Source organism: Lissotriton vulgaris, unplaced genomic scaffold, assembly GCF_964263255.1.
Source record: "Lissotriton vulgaris unplaced genomic scaffold, aLisVul1.2 SCAFFOLD_485, whole genome shotgun sequence".
NCBI classification, from domain to species: domain Eukaryota; kingdom Metazoa; phylum Chordata; class Amphibia; order Caudata; family Salamandridae; genus Lissotriton; species Lissotriton vulgaris.
The window spans coordinates 745433-762303 of record NW_028244829.1 but is presented as its reverse complement, the minus strand read 5'-3'; the positions used below and the strand labels follow the sequence as shown (position 1 = coordinate 762303).

Here is a 16871-nt window from a genome sequence, read left to right as displayed (position 1 = left end):
TGACTTTCAGTTGTTTTTTGGGATAGTATATTTGTTGGTAGTTCTTCTCAGGGCATATGTATTTAAATGTTTACTGAATAATAATCCTAATTTATTTTGGTTAATTCATGTTAAAAGTATATTCACACCAATACAGTAATCCATTATGGAATGAGCTGCCCCAGAACATCAGGCAAGCCGACTCCCTGATATGTTTTAGAAGGAGCCTAAAGACCTGGGTATTTGCCAAAATCTGAGATTTCAGTACCCACTATTCAGCCCTGCCATCGGCCGGCTCCATCTGATTAGGTTCTCTCAAAAAGCGCCAGTATACCCGTAGGGTGGCAGTGGCGCTATACAAGAACTATATACAATACAATACAATTATTTCTGTAAAAATGTTTACATTAATGTTTGAAATTCTACAAAATCTTTTCAAACACAAAAAATACACTGGCCTCCCTAAAATATAATTTGCCACCAATGGTAAAATATGGGGTGCCTCAAGATTAGTACTCCACCTGGCAATTTCCTGGAGGCATGTACTTCTTGAAGGAGTAAATATCACTGGTAATAATTACAGTGGACTGGTGAAAATACAGTGAATGGATAACATAGTGGAAACAATTCACTTAAGCAGCTTCTATATAAACAAAGTACATCATTAAGATCAGACAATAGAAAATACAAGCAGCCCAAAATTATACTTTAATTTTAAGGGCAGAATTTACCACTAAAGGCAACTAGAAACTCTAATTGGCCCTATGTCTACCACTCATTTTGTCAAATGACCCTTTGAATAATAAATCTAAACTAAAATGTGGGTAAACATGTTGGTGCTACAGTTACATTACTCCACTTTTTACATTTTACGGAATATTTGTAATCCATGATTAATTCTGCCTTACTCTACTGTCACTTTAGCATCATGCATATTTACCCCACGCACAGCCTAGATGCTCTATATTTGAACCAGTTGATATGATAAATTATGCCACCTGGATCAGTCTGCCTATCGACCCAAGATTACTGTTTTGGGGCATCACTGAGATGAGTAAATCTGTTGGCCGTACTCATACTGGCACCTGAACTAATTCCAGGAATTTTCCTCTGCATGGCAGGGTCCCAGCAAAAAATGGTTGCCTGTGGTGCTAGAAATTGAAGGTGCTCTGTAGATCAGACTTTGCAACTGATTATCTCTATGAAACCCCCTCAATTTTCATGAATGCTCTAGAACCATATGGGTCTTGATCACTGGGAGTGGAGCAGTGACCACGTACCATAAACGCTACGCTTGCTACAACTAGCACTTTCTTTCATCTTTCCTCTCAGATGCATTGTAGTGGATCAAATCTTGTGGCATCCCTGCTGCCAGAGATGGCATTCAATGATGCAGGATGGTGCAGAGATTGACTTATCGCTGCTCAACCTGGTGAAGCGGCTTATTACCTGTCCATGGTTCAGTGCTAGCCTTGCCTGGACGGTAGAAGGCCATTGACTTCTACCTACATACCACCAAGCTTTAAACAGCCTTAGAATCAAAATTGCTAATGAGGCCAAAACAATGACAATCTAAATAATAGTCTTACAAATGGGTGTAGAAATTATAACTTACATGATGGAATAATGAACTGTGGTTCGGTATTGCCTGCATAGCCCAGCTTAGTGTATCTGAAATACAAAGAAAGAAGGTTGAGAAATGACTTGGTCCGCACAGTGAAACTCTGTGTAAGAAAATAAATCAAACTTTTAGTATTTATCCTAAGTCCTAAGTCCTAGGTACATATTTACTAAAAAATGTGCAGTTCTGATTGGAAGTCTGCAGCTCTGCGTTCATCAAACAAGGAACAATCACGCGTCGCCATATTTTCAGAGTCATGTTTTCATGATGTTGTCGGCCATGCTCATGCAAAAACATGACAATGCCTCTGCACAACGGTGAGCGTGGGGTGTATTTTTTCACATTTACACTGGAGTACAAATATCTATGGGAGTACACCTGGCCAAGGGTAAGCTGCAAACAATGTGCAATTTAGCAAAAATGTAATGTTACATGTTGGAATAGCACATAATATTCTTCTTAACCAATGTCTGCTTCTGGTTTCATTTGATACTAGAATTCTACACAAAACCAGGTCAGTAGATATAGCTTTGCTAGGAGTCATAGTGGTGTTTGCCCCTTTCCCACTTTGTTATGCACCCTCTGCATATACTATAAATGGTTTGTCTGTTAGAAATATTAGGAAACAACAAATAACAAGGGCCCGTGGTTGAAGTCTTCATATAAGTTCAGAAGAGGTAAGGTATGGAAACTTCAGAAGACAGGACGTGGAAATGATCGTAAGAGATACTGTGGTTAAATTTGCAGTTTAGGTGACAGAACTTCCAGGACAAAGAGGGCAGTGTTAGTATATTAAACTCTCAGAGCCACTGGGTAGGTATCTACCAATGTCCCTACTTGTTTTGCTTTCTGCTTCTGAACCAGTTCGCCACTCAACCTTGATTCCCTACACGTTGTTGATTTCCTCTTTGGCTGTTCCCATTTCCACCTCAGTCCTCATTCCTTAGAGAACTCTGGTTCTTTCCTTGATCTGCAAGTGCATTCTGCACAAGGCTCTACTTCCTCAGCCTTCCAACTCCATACTAGACCACTGGACATTCTGCTGGCGTTCCTGTACTGGTGTCCGGTCTCCACATGTTATGTTATGTTATGTTATGTTATTGTGAATTTCTAAAGCGCAGGTCTCTTGGCGCTCAATTTAGTTACGTAGTGACTGTTATCAGGAAGTCCAATCTAATTATGTGTTTTAGTAAAAAGCCAAGTCTTCAGCATCTTTCTGAATCGCAGATAGTCCATTTTAAGTCTCAGGGTTGTAGGCAAAGAGTTCCAAAATTGGTGACCCAGTATAGAGAACCGTGACCCTCCTGTCCGTTTGCGTCTGAATATTGGGACTGCCAATAGATTCATGTGCATGGATCTTAAGGTGCGCTGGGGGGGTGAGTATTTGAGGATTCTCGAAGCTATATATTTGGGACCAGTACTGTGTATTACTTTAAAAAGGATTCAACCTGTTTTAAACAGAGAACGCTGCCCCACCGGGAGCCAGTGAAGCTCTTTCAGCAGCGGTCTGATGTAACGTCTGTCTTGTTGGTAAATAATTCTCGTAGCTTGATTCTGTTTCATCTACAAACAGCGTTTCTGATTTTGCGGGAGGCCGAGGTACATCGTTTTTCCATAGTAGATTTCGGATAGAATCAGGGCAATAGTGATTTGGATGTAGGCCTCTCTGCTGAAAAATCTTCTGATCTTTTGCAGTTTCCAGAGTTGGAAGAAACATGCAGAGGTAACCAAAACAATCTGCATACTCATCAAGAGATCCAAATCTATCTGTATGCCCAGGCTCTGGATTGTAGTCTTTGAGGTGGGTACAGAGCCTAACTCCAGGGGCCAATGTGCAGGAGTCCAATGTAAGATTTTGTTTTTGGGGATCATGATTCCTATTTTTTCCGAGTTCAGTTTGAACTGATTGCTATTCATCCAGTTCTTGATGAATAGCATGGAGTTGCTAAGAAACTCCTCTGATTTTGTGGACTATTCAATGGTAAAGATCAATTGCATGTCATCAGCATAGTTGTAAATCTTGATCCCCATCTGACGAAGTCTTGATATGAGTGGGTGAATGTAAACATTAAAGAGAATCAGGGAAAGCGAGGAGCCTTGCGGAACTCCGCAACTCATATTTACAGTACCGGATTTGTAGGGTGAGAGCCACACCGATTGCTTGAGGTCCTCTAAAAAAGATTTGAACCAACTCAGAGCAGCGCCTCTGAGACCAGCTGCAGCAATACGATCCATCAGTATTTCATGATTAACGGTATCGAAGGCTGCAGACAGGTCTAAGAGAACCAGAGCCTGCGTGCAGTCCTCATTTGTCTTTCCTTTTAGAACATCCATGACAGAGAGTATAACCGATTTGATGGAATGGGATGGACGGAAACCTGCCTGATGGGTGTCTAGAAAATTAGTTTCCTCTATGAAGGAGCAAAACGATCTAGCTATATGCGCCTCCCATAGTTTAGCCGGGAAGGGAATGAGAGATATAGGTCTGTAATTGTCTAGCTTAAGCGGATCAATGCCTTCCTTTTTTTGCAGTACAAAAGGGGGTGGTGATGGATGGAGCATCTGAACCAATCAAACACTCACACCCAGTCAACAGATCTGGGTTTAATCTATCACCGTTCTTTAGCCCACTCTGCCACCCCAGTTCAGACATGGCCATATGCAAATCAGTCTGACCCTGTGCCTCATGGGAATGGTCCAGCCCGAACTGCCAAGCCATGCCTTCCCTGGACCGGATTCAAGCTTCCTAGGACCGGTTTCTGGCATTACAGCCGTCTTCAGCCAGGTTTGCTTGAATCCAGTGGCAAAGTGAGCAAGGGACTCACGTCTGAGCATACCCTCCCAACTTATGGCGAACAAAGCGGTACAAAAGGGGGTGGTGATGGACGGCATAACTACTGCTTCTTTATAAACTGACGGGACAGTACCTTGGATCAGGGAGAGGTTCAGAAGGGCAAGAATTTTATCTGGGAATGCCAGGTAGATAGATTTTAGTATATGGAGAGGGCATACCTCCTTGGGGGAGCCTGATTTAACTTTATTTGATAGTTCAGAGAGAAGTTCTTTATTTAGTCAGGGAAAATTATCCAGAAAAGCCGAGTTTGTATTACTCAACGATTTTTCTACATCGTTTGTACTAGAATCAATTGATTCTTGAATACTTTTAATTTTGTCTACAAAGAAGGAATTCAGATCATTGGATAGTTTCTGTGTGGCAATGATAGGTGGGGGTCACACGATCAGGATTAGATAACTCCTTTACAATATTGAAAATACCTTTAGTCCGGTTAATTGAATTGAGTACTTTGTTAGTAAAAAATACTTTTTTTGCCTCCAGAATAGCTTTTTTATATGACATGAGGCTCACAATGTATTGCTCTCTAGCTTTTGTTGAGTAGGTGTTTCGCCATTTCCTTTCTGCCTGACGTAAACTGAGTCTCATAGTTTTTAAGTCAGTAGTGAACCATTTGGATGCTTCATGCCGCCTAACACGAGACGTTTTAACCTGTATAGGTGCATGGATGTCATTAGCGTTCAATTGCCAATTGGCAATTCCCCTCTCAAAGCCATTGTCCTGACTTGTGGGCTGCTCATGATTCAACGTCTCACCTTAGGCTTTCATTATTATGTGGTTCCAATTTCTGGAACAGACTTTTAGATGAGGTGAGAATTTAAGCAGAGTCATATCACTCAGAGTGAAACGAATAGTATGATGATCTGACCATACACGAGGGAGAATTACTAAGTTCTGAAGAGTGAGGTTGATAGACCAAAATTGATAGAGTATCTGCCATTTGATGTGCATGGGAGTATGAATGTGTTGTGTGAGGTTTAGGCTAGCTAGGGACTCAGTTAGTTCCCTGGCAGCCTTACCCCCTTCCGTCTCATTAGCCCAGTAATTCATATCACCTATGATCAGGACTTTGGCATAGTCCACCATCAAGGATGCAATGCAATTTGTGAGAACTTAGGGAAATCTGGCATCGCTGTAGGTGGTCTATACAGAAGAACACATATCATTGTACTGTTAGGAGAGTCCAATTTGACTGTAAGATTGTCGACTACAGCTATTTCTAAAGAGAGATGGTGGTAAAAGACAGTCCTTTTTTAATCGTGACTGCCACCTGCCCCCCTTTGATCCTGAAGGTCCATTAGTTTTTAGGAGAAAGTAGTTTTCTGAAAGTATGGCTAAGATATCCGAGGTGGATTCTTCTGTCAGCCATGTTTCAGCCAAGAACAACATATCTGGTGAATTGGTTGCCAATAGATTGAATAGTTCCAGTTGGTGCTTAACTACAGAGCGAGTGCTAAGGTACATTATATTTGCTGTTCTCCTCTCCTCTGCACCTGTTGGCTATGAACCTGTATATTGGTAGGACTGGGGCAGTGCTTAATTTGAGCCAGTGTTTGCCAGTGGGGGCTGCCAGCACTTACTTTAGACGTACCACCACTTATATTTCTGCATTAGGTACTTCCCAAGAGCAAAAGAGGGAAAAACAGTCACAAATGGAGAAAGCAGGAACATGCAAAAGTCAAATAAAGCTGTGGGTAGTGAAATAAAGAAGCCATTGTTTAATTGCACCGGCCACAGACTTCTGAGTAGGAGCTCTGAGTACCAGCACTCTTTCATTTACAAATTAAGCAATGGACTGGGGCTTGTTAGTATCCCTGAGGTGACTAAGAGGAAAGCTGCTAGCACCCTTGCGTCATGCGCTGCACATTCAGCTATTTATTTTATCACAACATTTTCTACACTTTGGGGCATATTACCAACAACTAGCGATGATTATCGCTATGTTGGCTTAGCGGCAATATTATTATCGCCGAGCTCCGCCGATTTTTATCGCAGATAAACCTTGGTATTATCAAGGTTTATCTCAAAAGCGATAAAAATCGGCCGAAATGCATGAATATCACTGAAAAGTCATCGATATTCATGCATTACCGAGCTAATGCTATTAGCCATGTTATCCACCTACCATTGGATAACATGGCTAAGAACTGCTCAGGGCAGGCGTGAGCTTTTGGAGATATTCGCGCTTAGTGCGAATATTTCCAAAAGTAGGTAATATGAGATAGCGATGTTAGCGACTGTTTCCAGTCGCTAACATCTTGGCACGCCCACTTTGCATGTCATTAGCGATAAATATCGCTGACATGCAAAGCGGGCCCCAAGATGATCGCTATCTCCTACTAGCTGTCGCTAACTGGTGTTAGCGACAGCTAGGTAATAGGGCGATAAAATTATCGCCGCTTTAGCGGGAAAAATTCCCGCTAAAACGGCGATAAGGCCCTTGGTAATATGCCCCTTTGTTCTTTATTTTGTTTTGCCAAGATTATTGATAAGTGGTTGTGTGATGATCTGGGGCTGCTGTTGGCACCATTCTGAACCTCTGTCTCCAGTGTCTTACTGTTAGACAGTTGATCCTTAGGGTGGTCTTCCCCCAATCTTTTTGCTTTTCTTCCTCCACGTTTCGCAGAATCTTTTTGTCGGGCTTTGGACTCTAAGCACTTTACCACTGCTAATAAGTGCTAAAGTGCATGTGCTTCTTCCCTAAATGTGTGTGTGATTGGTGTATACCTGATTGACATATTTAATTTACTTGTAAGTCCCTTATAAGGTGGTATACCATATACACAGGGCATGTAAGTTAAATGCTATGAGTGGGCTGAAGCCCCTTTCAAACATGTGTCAGGCCTGCCACTGCAGGGCCTGTGGGTGAAGTTTACTGCAGCTTGAACCTGGAATTTAAAACTTCTTGCCAAGCCTTAAAATCCCCTTTTGCGACACATGTCACCCCTAAGGTTGGTCCTAGGTAGCCCTAAGGGTAGGGTGTATGTAAGTGAAAGGTAGGACATGTACTTTTATGTCTTGCAGTCCTCATAGTGACAAACAGCCTATTTCATGTTTCACTACTGTGAGGACTACTCCTCTCATATGATAGCATTCTTTCATCCACATTTAGGCTGTAATTCCTGATCAGAGAGGAGTACCTTTTTCATGTTTCATATGTTTGGAATGGTATTGATAAATCCTACTTACTAGTGAAGTTGAATTTAACATTACTATTATAGAAATGCAACTTTTAGAAAGTGGACATTTTTCTGCACTTACTGCCCTGTTCGCCTGACAGCCTGATTCCAAAACACGTCTTGGGTGAGTGACAGCTACACTTTGTGCTTTCCCTCTAGACAGCCACAACATAGGAATGATAGGTGTGTCTGAGTACCCATCCACATACATCTGCATTCTGATGGCCTTGCGTTGGCAAAATGGAAGGAAGGAGCTAACACTTCACCTAAATAGGCAGTGTCCTGTCCCTAAACAAAGGGCTGATTTACCCCCCATAGCTAGCCAGGCAGACACGACTGGGTGAAAGGGGAACCTGTGCACTTCCGAGAGCTGCTTTGAGGTCACCTCCCATATCAAGGACACTTTTGGGTATCAGTACTGGGACTCTGACCCCCTAAAATAAGACACTTCTGAATCTTGAACTGAACCTCAGTCAGAAGGACTGCTGTGCAGCTTAAAGGACTCCTCTTTGAACTGCAGACTTGGAAGGTCTGCTTTTCTCTTGTGTTGCCTTGCTGCCTGCAGCTCTCTGACTTTCCTGAAGAAGAGCAGGACTATGCCTGCACTCCGAGTGATCTCCAAGGGCTTATTGGCTTGCCTCCTGTTGCTTGATTCAGGGGAATCAACGTTTCTACCCCTGAGGATGTGCCTGGCTCACTGCAAGTGGCCCAGATACTTGTATAACAGATTTTGAGGCTTCTCCTGTCTGCTAGTAGCAGAACCGGCGCATCAACCCAGTTATGGGAGTAAAATTGGCGCATCACATCAGAACGAGCACTTTGCCTCCCGAGATCTATGCATTGGACAGTGTATCGCTGCTGCTGCAGCTTTGTGAGATCGAAGCATCCCCTTGACTGTATGGCAGAAACTGGTGCATCGCTCTACGCCTCTCGACTCTCGACATCACCTTCAATTCAGGGAGAAAATTGAAGCATCTCATTGCCTGTGACCAGGAAAGGCACTTTGTTCATCTGGGCCTGCCTGGGTACTGTATCTGGCCTGCACTTTCATGAGGTTGTTCTGAACTTTGACTTTGCCCCAGTCTAGGGTGACCTAGAGTAACCTTTTTTGCGCTTTTTGCTTCTAAGCGCTTTATTGCATTTATTCTTTTGAAATTCAATATCTCAACTTCTATACATTTTGGTCTTGTTTTGTTTATAATATAATAATCAATTTCTATAAACCTGCATGGAGTCCTTTTGTGATGTATACATTGTGTTACTGTGTGAGTGTATTGCACAAATACTTAACATATTGCCTCGTTAGTTTAGCCTGACTGCTCTGTGCCAAGCTACCAGAGGGTGAGCAAAGGCTATCTTTTAGTGTGTATAGCTTACTAGAGTGGTTGCGTTTTGAGGGTTCTAATTCAAATGACAAATCCTGACATTGGCTCTCCATAATGTAAATGCATTTGGCCCTGCACTTGCACCAACATTTAACACAACCCCATTTTCTGCCTTTAAAAGTAGACCACTCCTGCCATGTGCCTCGCAATGCACAGCTCAGCCTCAGAAGAGAACCTGCGCAGAGCCATAGTAAATCTGGTACTTACAGTTAGCTTATTTGCTGTACTAAACATACTTTACAGAGCTTCATATTTTTGGAAATGTATTTTGCATGAAAAGCCTGCCTATATACAGGATGCCTATTTCTGATTTTGTGACAATATGAAGCCAGGTGTTAGGGATTTCTAAATTGCTCAGTGATTTGGACTAATTAGTACAAATACAATTATTCCGCAAATTAAGTTAATTTACAATCATACAGTTGTGTCGACAATTTGGCGCGTTTGCGTCCCTTGAGCTGTGCAGCTGATTATCACTGATCTCAGTCATTTAGCATGGTTGTTTTTAATAGGTGAACGACTATTTAGGAGTTACATTACAGTGTAGTAAGAGAAGACTGCATATACATTTGGAAAACCCATGTAAAAAAGCATTTTCAATGCATTTGATCTTGCCTTTGGGACCTTATATGTATTTATCTATGCAGCACATCAGCCTGGGTGCTGAAACATCTACTGTTCTTTAACATGGAGAGAAAGTAAGCACCAAACTGCGTGATATGCCACGTATGGGAACACATGGAGAGAAATATTGCCTTTCAGCTGGAAATGCTCTGGAGACTCTAATTGTTGTTGCTATCACGGGGAAAAGCTGAACTCTGCCGTACCTTGCCTGGACTGCCTGGATTATACGTGGAGAGATTGAAGTCTGCCCGGTCTGCGAGGGCGGGACAGCGAGTCCCAGCAAGAGTAGCGCTTCGGACATCAGCGCACCTGCGACTCTTCCCGCCCTCTCTCCTCCCCCTGCTGCTTCAAGACGACTCAACGTTTCTACCCCTGAGGATGTGCCTGGCTCACTGCAAGTGGCCCAGATACTTGTATAACAGATTTTGAGGCTTCTCCTGTCTGCTAGTAGCAGAACCGGCGCATCAACCCAGTTATGGGAGTAAAATTGGCGCATCACATCAGAACCAGCACTTTGCCTCCCGAGATCTATGCATTGGACAGTGTATCGCTGCTGCTGCAGCTTTGTGAGATCGAAGCATCCCCTTGACTGTATGGCAGAAACCGGTGCATCGCTCTACGCCTCTCGACTCTCGACATCACCTTCAATTCAGGGAGAAAATTGAAGCATCTCATTGCCTGTGACCAGGAAAGGCACTTTGTTCATCTGGGCCTGCCTGGGTACTGTATCTGGCCTGCACTTTCATGAGGTTGTTCTGAACTTTGACTTTGCCCCAGTCTAGGGTGACCTAGAGTAACCTTTTTTGCGCTTTTTGCTTCTAAGCGCTTTATTGCATTTATTCTTTTGAAATTCAATATCTCAACTTCTATACATTTTGGTCTTGTTTTGTTTATAATATAATAATCAATTTCTATAAACCTGCATGGAGTCCTTTTGTGATGTATACATTGTGTTACTGTGTGAGTGTATTGCACAAATACTTAACATATTGCCTCGTTAGTTTAGCCTGACTGCTCTGTGCCAAGCTACCAGAGGGTGAGCAAAGGCTATCTTTTAGTGTGTATAGCTTACTAGAGTGGTTGTTCCTGCCTGGCCTGGGTGCATACCTCAGCCAACCAGGAATCCCATTTCTAACCCTTACCTATTACTCTATTTTTCCCCTGGCTTCTAATTGAGGTTTTGCTATTCAGTTTATTGATTGGAACAGGTGGACAATTTGGGATGTGGGCTGCGTTTTGAGGGTTCTAATTCAAATGACAAATCCTGACATTGGCTCTCCATAATGTAAATGCATTTGGCCCTGCACTTGCACCAACATTTAACACAACCCCATTTTCTGCCTTTAAAAGTAGACCACTCCTGCCATGTGCCTCGCAATGCACAGCTCAGCCTCAGAAGAGAACCTGCGCAGAGCCATAGTAAATCTGGTACTTACAGTTAGCTTATTTGCTGTACTAAACATACTTTACAGAGCTTCATATTTTTGGAAATGTATTTTGCATGAAAAGCCTGCCTATATACAGGATGCCTATTTCTGATTTTGTGACAATATGAAGCCAGGTGTTAGGGATTTCTAAATTGCTCAGTGATTTGGACTAATTAGTACAAATACAATTATTCCGCAAATTAAGTTAATTTACAATCATACAGTTGTGTCGACAATTTGGCGCGTTTGCGTCCCTTGAGCTGTGCAGCTGATTATCACTGATCTCAGTCATTTAGCATGGTTGTTTTTAATAGGTGAACGACTATTTAGGAGTTACATTACAGTGTAGTAAGAGAAGACTGCATATACATTTGGAAAACCCATGTAAAAAAGCATTTTCAATGCATTTGATCTTGCCTTTGGGACCTTATATGTATTTAGCTATGCAGCACATCAGCCTGGGTGCTGAAACATCTACTGTTCTTTAACATGGAGAGAAAGTAAGCACCAAACTGCGTGATATGCCACGTATGGGAACACATGGAGAGAAATATTGCCTTTCAGCTGGAAATGCTCTGGAGACTCTAATTGTTGTTGCTATCACGGGGAAAAGCTGAACTCTGCCGTACCTTGCCTGGACTGCCTGGATTACACGGGGAGAGATTGAAGTCTGCCCGGTCTGCGAGGGCGGGACTGCGAGTCCCAGCAGGAGTAGCGCTTCGGACATCAGCGCACCTGCAACTCTTCCCCCCCTCTCTCCTCCCCCTGCTACATCAAGACGGATCGCGGCCCCCGCTCCGCGGGAGCCGCTCGCAGCCTTGCTCTTGCTCTGGAGACTCTAATTGTTGTTGCTATCACGGGGAAAAGCTGAACTCTGCCGTACCTTGCCTGGACTGCCTGGATTATACGGGGAGAGATTGAAGTCTGCCCGGTCTGCGAGGGTGGGACTGCGAGTCCCAGCAGAAGTAGCGCTTCGGACATCGGCGCACCTGCGACTCTTCCCGCCCTCTCTCCTCCCCCTGCTGCTTCAAGACGGCTCGTGGCCCCCGCTCCGCGAGAGCCGCTCGCAGCTTTGCTCTTGCTCTGGAGACTCTAATTGCTGTTGCTATCACGGGGAAAAGCTGAACTCTGCCGTACCTTGCCTGGACTGCCTGGATTATACGGGGAGAGATTGAAGTCTGCCCGGTCTGCGAGGGCGGGACTGCGAGTCCCAGCAGGAGTAGCGCTTCGGACATCAGCGCACCTGCGACTCTTCCCGCCCTCTCTCCTCCCCCTGCTGCTTCAAGACGGCTCACGGCCCCCGCTCCGCGGGAGCCGCTCGCAGCCTTGCTCTCGCTCTTGAGACTCTAATTGCTGTTGCTATCACGGGGAAAAGCTGAACTCTGCCGTACCTTGCCTGGACTGCCTGGATTATACGGGGAGAGATTGAAGTCTGCCCGGTCTGCGAGGGCGGGACTGCGAGTCCCAGCAGGAGTAGCGCTTCGGACATCAGCGCACCTGCGACTCTTCCCGCCCTCTCTCCTCCCCCTGCTGCTTCAAGACGGCTCACGGCCCCCGCTCCGCGGGAGCCGCTCGCAGCCTTGCTCTCGCTCTTGAGACTCTAATTGTTGTTGCTATCACGGGGAAAAGCTGAACTCTGCCGTACCTTGCCTGGACTGCCTGGATTATACGTGGAGAGATTGAAGTCTGCCCGGTCTGCGAGGGCGGGACAGCGAGTCCCAGCAAGAGTAGCGCTTCGGACATCAGCGCACCTGCGACTCTTCCCGCCCTCTCTCCTCCCCCTGCTGCTTCAAGACGACTCAACGTTTCTACCCCTGAGGATGTGCCTGGCTCACTGCAAGTGGCCCAGATACTTGTATAACAGATTTTGAGGCTTCTCCTGTCTGCTAGTAGCAGAACCGGCGCATCAACCCAGTTATGGGAGTAAAATTGGCGCATCACATCAGAACCAGCACTTTGCCTCCCGAGATCTATGCATTGGACAGTGTATCGCTGCTGCTGCAGCTTTGTGAGATCGAAGCATCCCCTTGACTGTATGGCAGAAACCGGTGCATCGCTCTACGCCTCTCGACTCTCGACATCACCTTCAATTCAGGGAGAAAATTGAAGCATCTCATTGCCTGTGACCAGGAAAGGCACTTTGTTCATCTGGGCCTGCCTGGGTACTGTATCTGGCCTGCACTTTCATGAGGTTGTTCTGAACTTTGACTTTGCCCCAGTCTAGGGTGACCTAGAGTAACCTTTTTTGCGCTTTTTGCTTCTAAGCGCTTTATTGCATTTATTCTTTTGAAATTCAATATCTCAACTTCTATACATTTTGGTCTTGTTTTGTTTATAATATAATAATCAATTTCTATAAACCTGCATGGAGTCCTTTTGTGATGTATACATTGTGTTACTGTGTGAGTGTATTGCACAAATACTTAACATATTGCCTCGTTAGTTTAGCCTGACTGCTCTGTGCCAAGCTACCAGAGGGTGAGCAAAGGCTATCTTTTAGTGTGTATAGCTTACTAGAGTGGTTGTTCCTGCCTGGCCTGGGTGCATACCTCAGCCAACCAGGAATCCCATTTCTAACCCTTACCTATTACTCTATTTTTCCCCTGGCTTCTAATTGAGGTTTTGCTATTCAGTTTATTGATTGGAACAGGTGGACAATTTGGGATGTGGGCTGCGTTTTGAGGGTTCTAATTCAAATGACAAATCCTGACATTGGCTCTCCATAATGTAAATGCATTTGGCCCTGCACTTGCACCAACATTTAACACAACCCCATTTTCTGCCTTTAAAAGTAGACCACTCCTGCCATGTGCCTCGCAATGCACAGCTCAGCCTCAGAAGAGAACCTGCGCAGAGCCATAGTAAATCTGGTACTTACAGTTAGCTTATTTGCTGTACTAAACATACTTTACAGAGCTTCATATTTTTGGAAATGTATTTTGCATGAAAAGCCTGCCTATATACAGGATGCCTATTTCTGATTTTGTGACAATATGAAGCCAGGTGTTAGGGATTTCTAAATTGCTCAGTGATTTGGACTAATTAGTACAAATACAATTATTCCGCAAATTAAGTTAATTTACAATCATACAGTTGTGTCGACAATTTGGCGCGTTTGCGTCCCTTGAGCTGTGCAGCTGATTATCACTGATCTCAGTCATTTAGCATGGTTGTTTTTAATAGGTGAACGACTATTTAGGAGTTACATTACAGTGTAGTAAGAGAAGACTGCATATACATTTGGAAAACCCATGTAAAAAAGCATTTTCAATGCATTTGATCTTGCCTTTGGGACCTTATATGTATTTAGCTATGCAGCACATCAGCCTGGGTGCTGAAACATCTACTGTTCTTTAACATGGAGAGAAAGTAAGCACCAAACTGCGTGATATGCCACGTATGGGAACACATGGAGAGAAATATTGCCTTTCAGCTGGAAATGCTCTGGAGACTCTAATTGTTGTTGCTATCACGGGGAAAAGCTGAACTCTGCCGTACCTTGCCTGGACTGCCTGGATTACACGGGGAGAGATTGAAGTCTGCCCGGTCTGCGAGGGCGGGACTGCGAGTCCCAGCAGGAGTAGCGCTTCGGACATCAGCGCACCTGCAACTCTTCCCCCCCTCTCTCCTCCCCCTGCTACATCAAGACGGATCGCGGCCCCCGCTCCGCGGGAGCCGCTCGCAGCCTTGCTCTTGCTCTGGAGACTCTAATTGTTGTTGCTATCACGGGGAAAAGCTGAACTCTGCCGTACCTTGCCTGGACTGCCTGGATTATACGGGGAGAGATTGAAGTCTGCCCGGTCTGCAAGGGTGGGACTGCGAGTCCCAGCAGAAGTAGCGCTTCGGACATCGGCGCACCTGCGACTCTTCCCGCCCTCTCTCCTCCCCCTGCTGCTTCAAGACGGCTCGCGGCCCCCGCTCCGCGAGAGCCGCTCGCAGCTTTGCTCTTGCTCTGGAGACTCTAATTGCTGTTGCTATCACGGGGAAAAGCTGAACTCTGCCGTACCTTGCCTGGACTGCCTGGATTATACGGGGAGAGATTGAAGTCTGCCCGGTCTGCGAGGGCGGGACTGCGAGTCCCAGCAGGAGTAGCGCTTCGGACATCAGCGCACCTGCGACTCTTCCCGCCCTCTCTCCTCCCCCTGCTGCTTCAAGACGGCTCACGGCCCCCGCTCCGCGGGAGCCGCTCGCAGCCTTGCTCTCGCTCTTGAGACTCTAATTGCTGTTGCTATCACGGGGAAAAGCTGAACTCTGCCGTACCTTGCCTGGACTGCCTGGATTATACGGGGAGAGATTGAAGTCTGCCCGGTCTGCGAGGGCGGGACTGCGAGTCCCAGCAGGAGTAGCGCTTCGGACATCAGCGCACCTGCGACTCTTCCCGCCCTCTCTCCTCCCCCTGCTGCTTCAAGACGGCTCACGGCCCCCGCTCCGCGGGAGCCGCTCGCAGCCTTGCTCTCGCTCTTGAGACTCTAATTGCTGTTGCTATCACGGGGAAAAGCTGAACTCTGCCGTACCTTGCCTGGACTGCCTGGATTACACGGGGAGAGATTGAAGTCTGCCCGGTCTGCGAGGGCGGGACTGCGAGTCCCAGCAGGAGTAGCGCTTCGGACATCAGCGCACCTGCGACTCTTCCCGCCCACTCTCCTCCTATCTACATACCTCCACCCACCTACGCGCACGCGGGACGCGCGCGGACCGAAGCCCGGGCAAAGGGCGGGCCCTCTGAGGCCCTCGTAGGCCAGAGTAGGCTGGGCTGGGCCAACTCTCTTTCGCCTGCATTGTATTGGTATTTTGGTCCTTGATACAGGTATCGGACATGGCATCACCGGCTATGGAGGGAACTACTGTGAAGGCGGTGGGAGTCAGAAATGGGACTTTGGACAATTATTTTTCTCAGGCACCGGGTGATGGGGATAAGGAAACCTCTCTGGCGGAGCGCAGGGCTGAGCGTCGCCGCTCTATTGAGAACTTGAAAAATAGGCCCTTTACTGATATTATTCCTCATCCTGTCTCCCAAGAGGGAGGCTCTTTTAACATTAGTGAGGAGCTATTATCCCAGGAAGGGGTCCCCCTTTTACTGCGGGATTGTATTCCCAACCCCTGTTTACCTACTGATCAGGTTCCTAGTGTCATCCCCCCCCTCCAGTTTCAGCTGTACGGCTGTTGACCTAACTACTCAGACCCACCCTGCAGTTAAGCCAAGGAAAATAAAGCTGAAGCAAGTAGTTGTGGCAGAGATGCATGGCCCACCTCCAAACAAGCGAAGAAGGAAGTTGAGGGGAGGGCAGGGTAAAACCAAAATCCCCCACTCTGATTTCGGGAAAGCCTCTAAGCCCCCTCCCATCCCTGATGGGATAATAGTGGATGTGCATAAAGCTCCTCCTTTTAAGGGTACTAACATCACTGACCATGTCAATGCCCCTGGGGATATTCCATCTAATGCATCACCCCCGTTACCTCTTTAGGGAACCTGGAATTTTTACTTAGGTCACTGGTCCTGGCCATCAGTGAGAGCATAAAGAAAGTAGAGATTAGACTCACTATCTTGGAGGCAGCCATAAGTAGTATGGAAACCTTGGCTATTATCCAAGGTAGACCCTCCGAGTCTAATCCCCCTCCTAACCCTCAAACCCTTCCAGCTAACCTGGGACCTCCCTTGGTGACTACTGCTGCTCCCCTTCCGCAACCTCTTATGGCCAACTTAGCCCCGACACAATTTAGCAAACCTAACATTCCATCTTTGCAACCAGTAGGCCCAGTCCCCCCCATGACAACCTCCAATGGGGCTATATCCAATGACAG

General features: G+C 45.8%; 1 protein-coding gene across 1 annotated transcript in view; it reads right to left on the bottom strand.

Annotated features, from left to right (window-relative positions):
• The window catches only part of LOC147666710 (actin-related protein 3B-like), a 605074-nt gene that overhangs the window by 467745 nt on the left and 120458 nt on the right, over positions 1 to 16871 (bottom strand). Inside the window, exon 2 of the mRNA XM_086948942.1 lies at positions 1595 to 1650. Within this exon, the coding sequence (XP_086805068.1) occupies positions 1595 to 1650 (56 nt within the window). The remainder of the gene's footprint in view (positions 1 to 1594; positions 1651 to 16871) is intronic.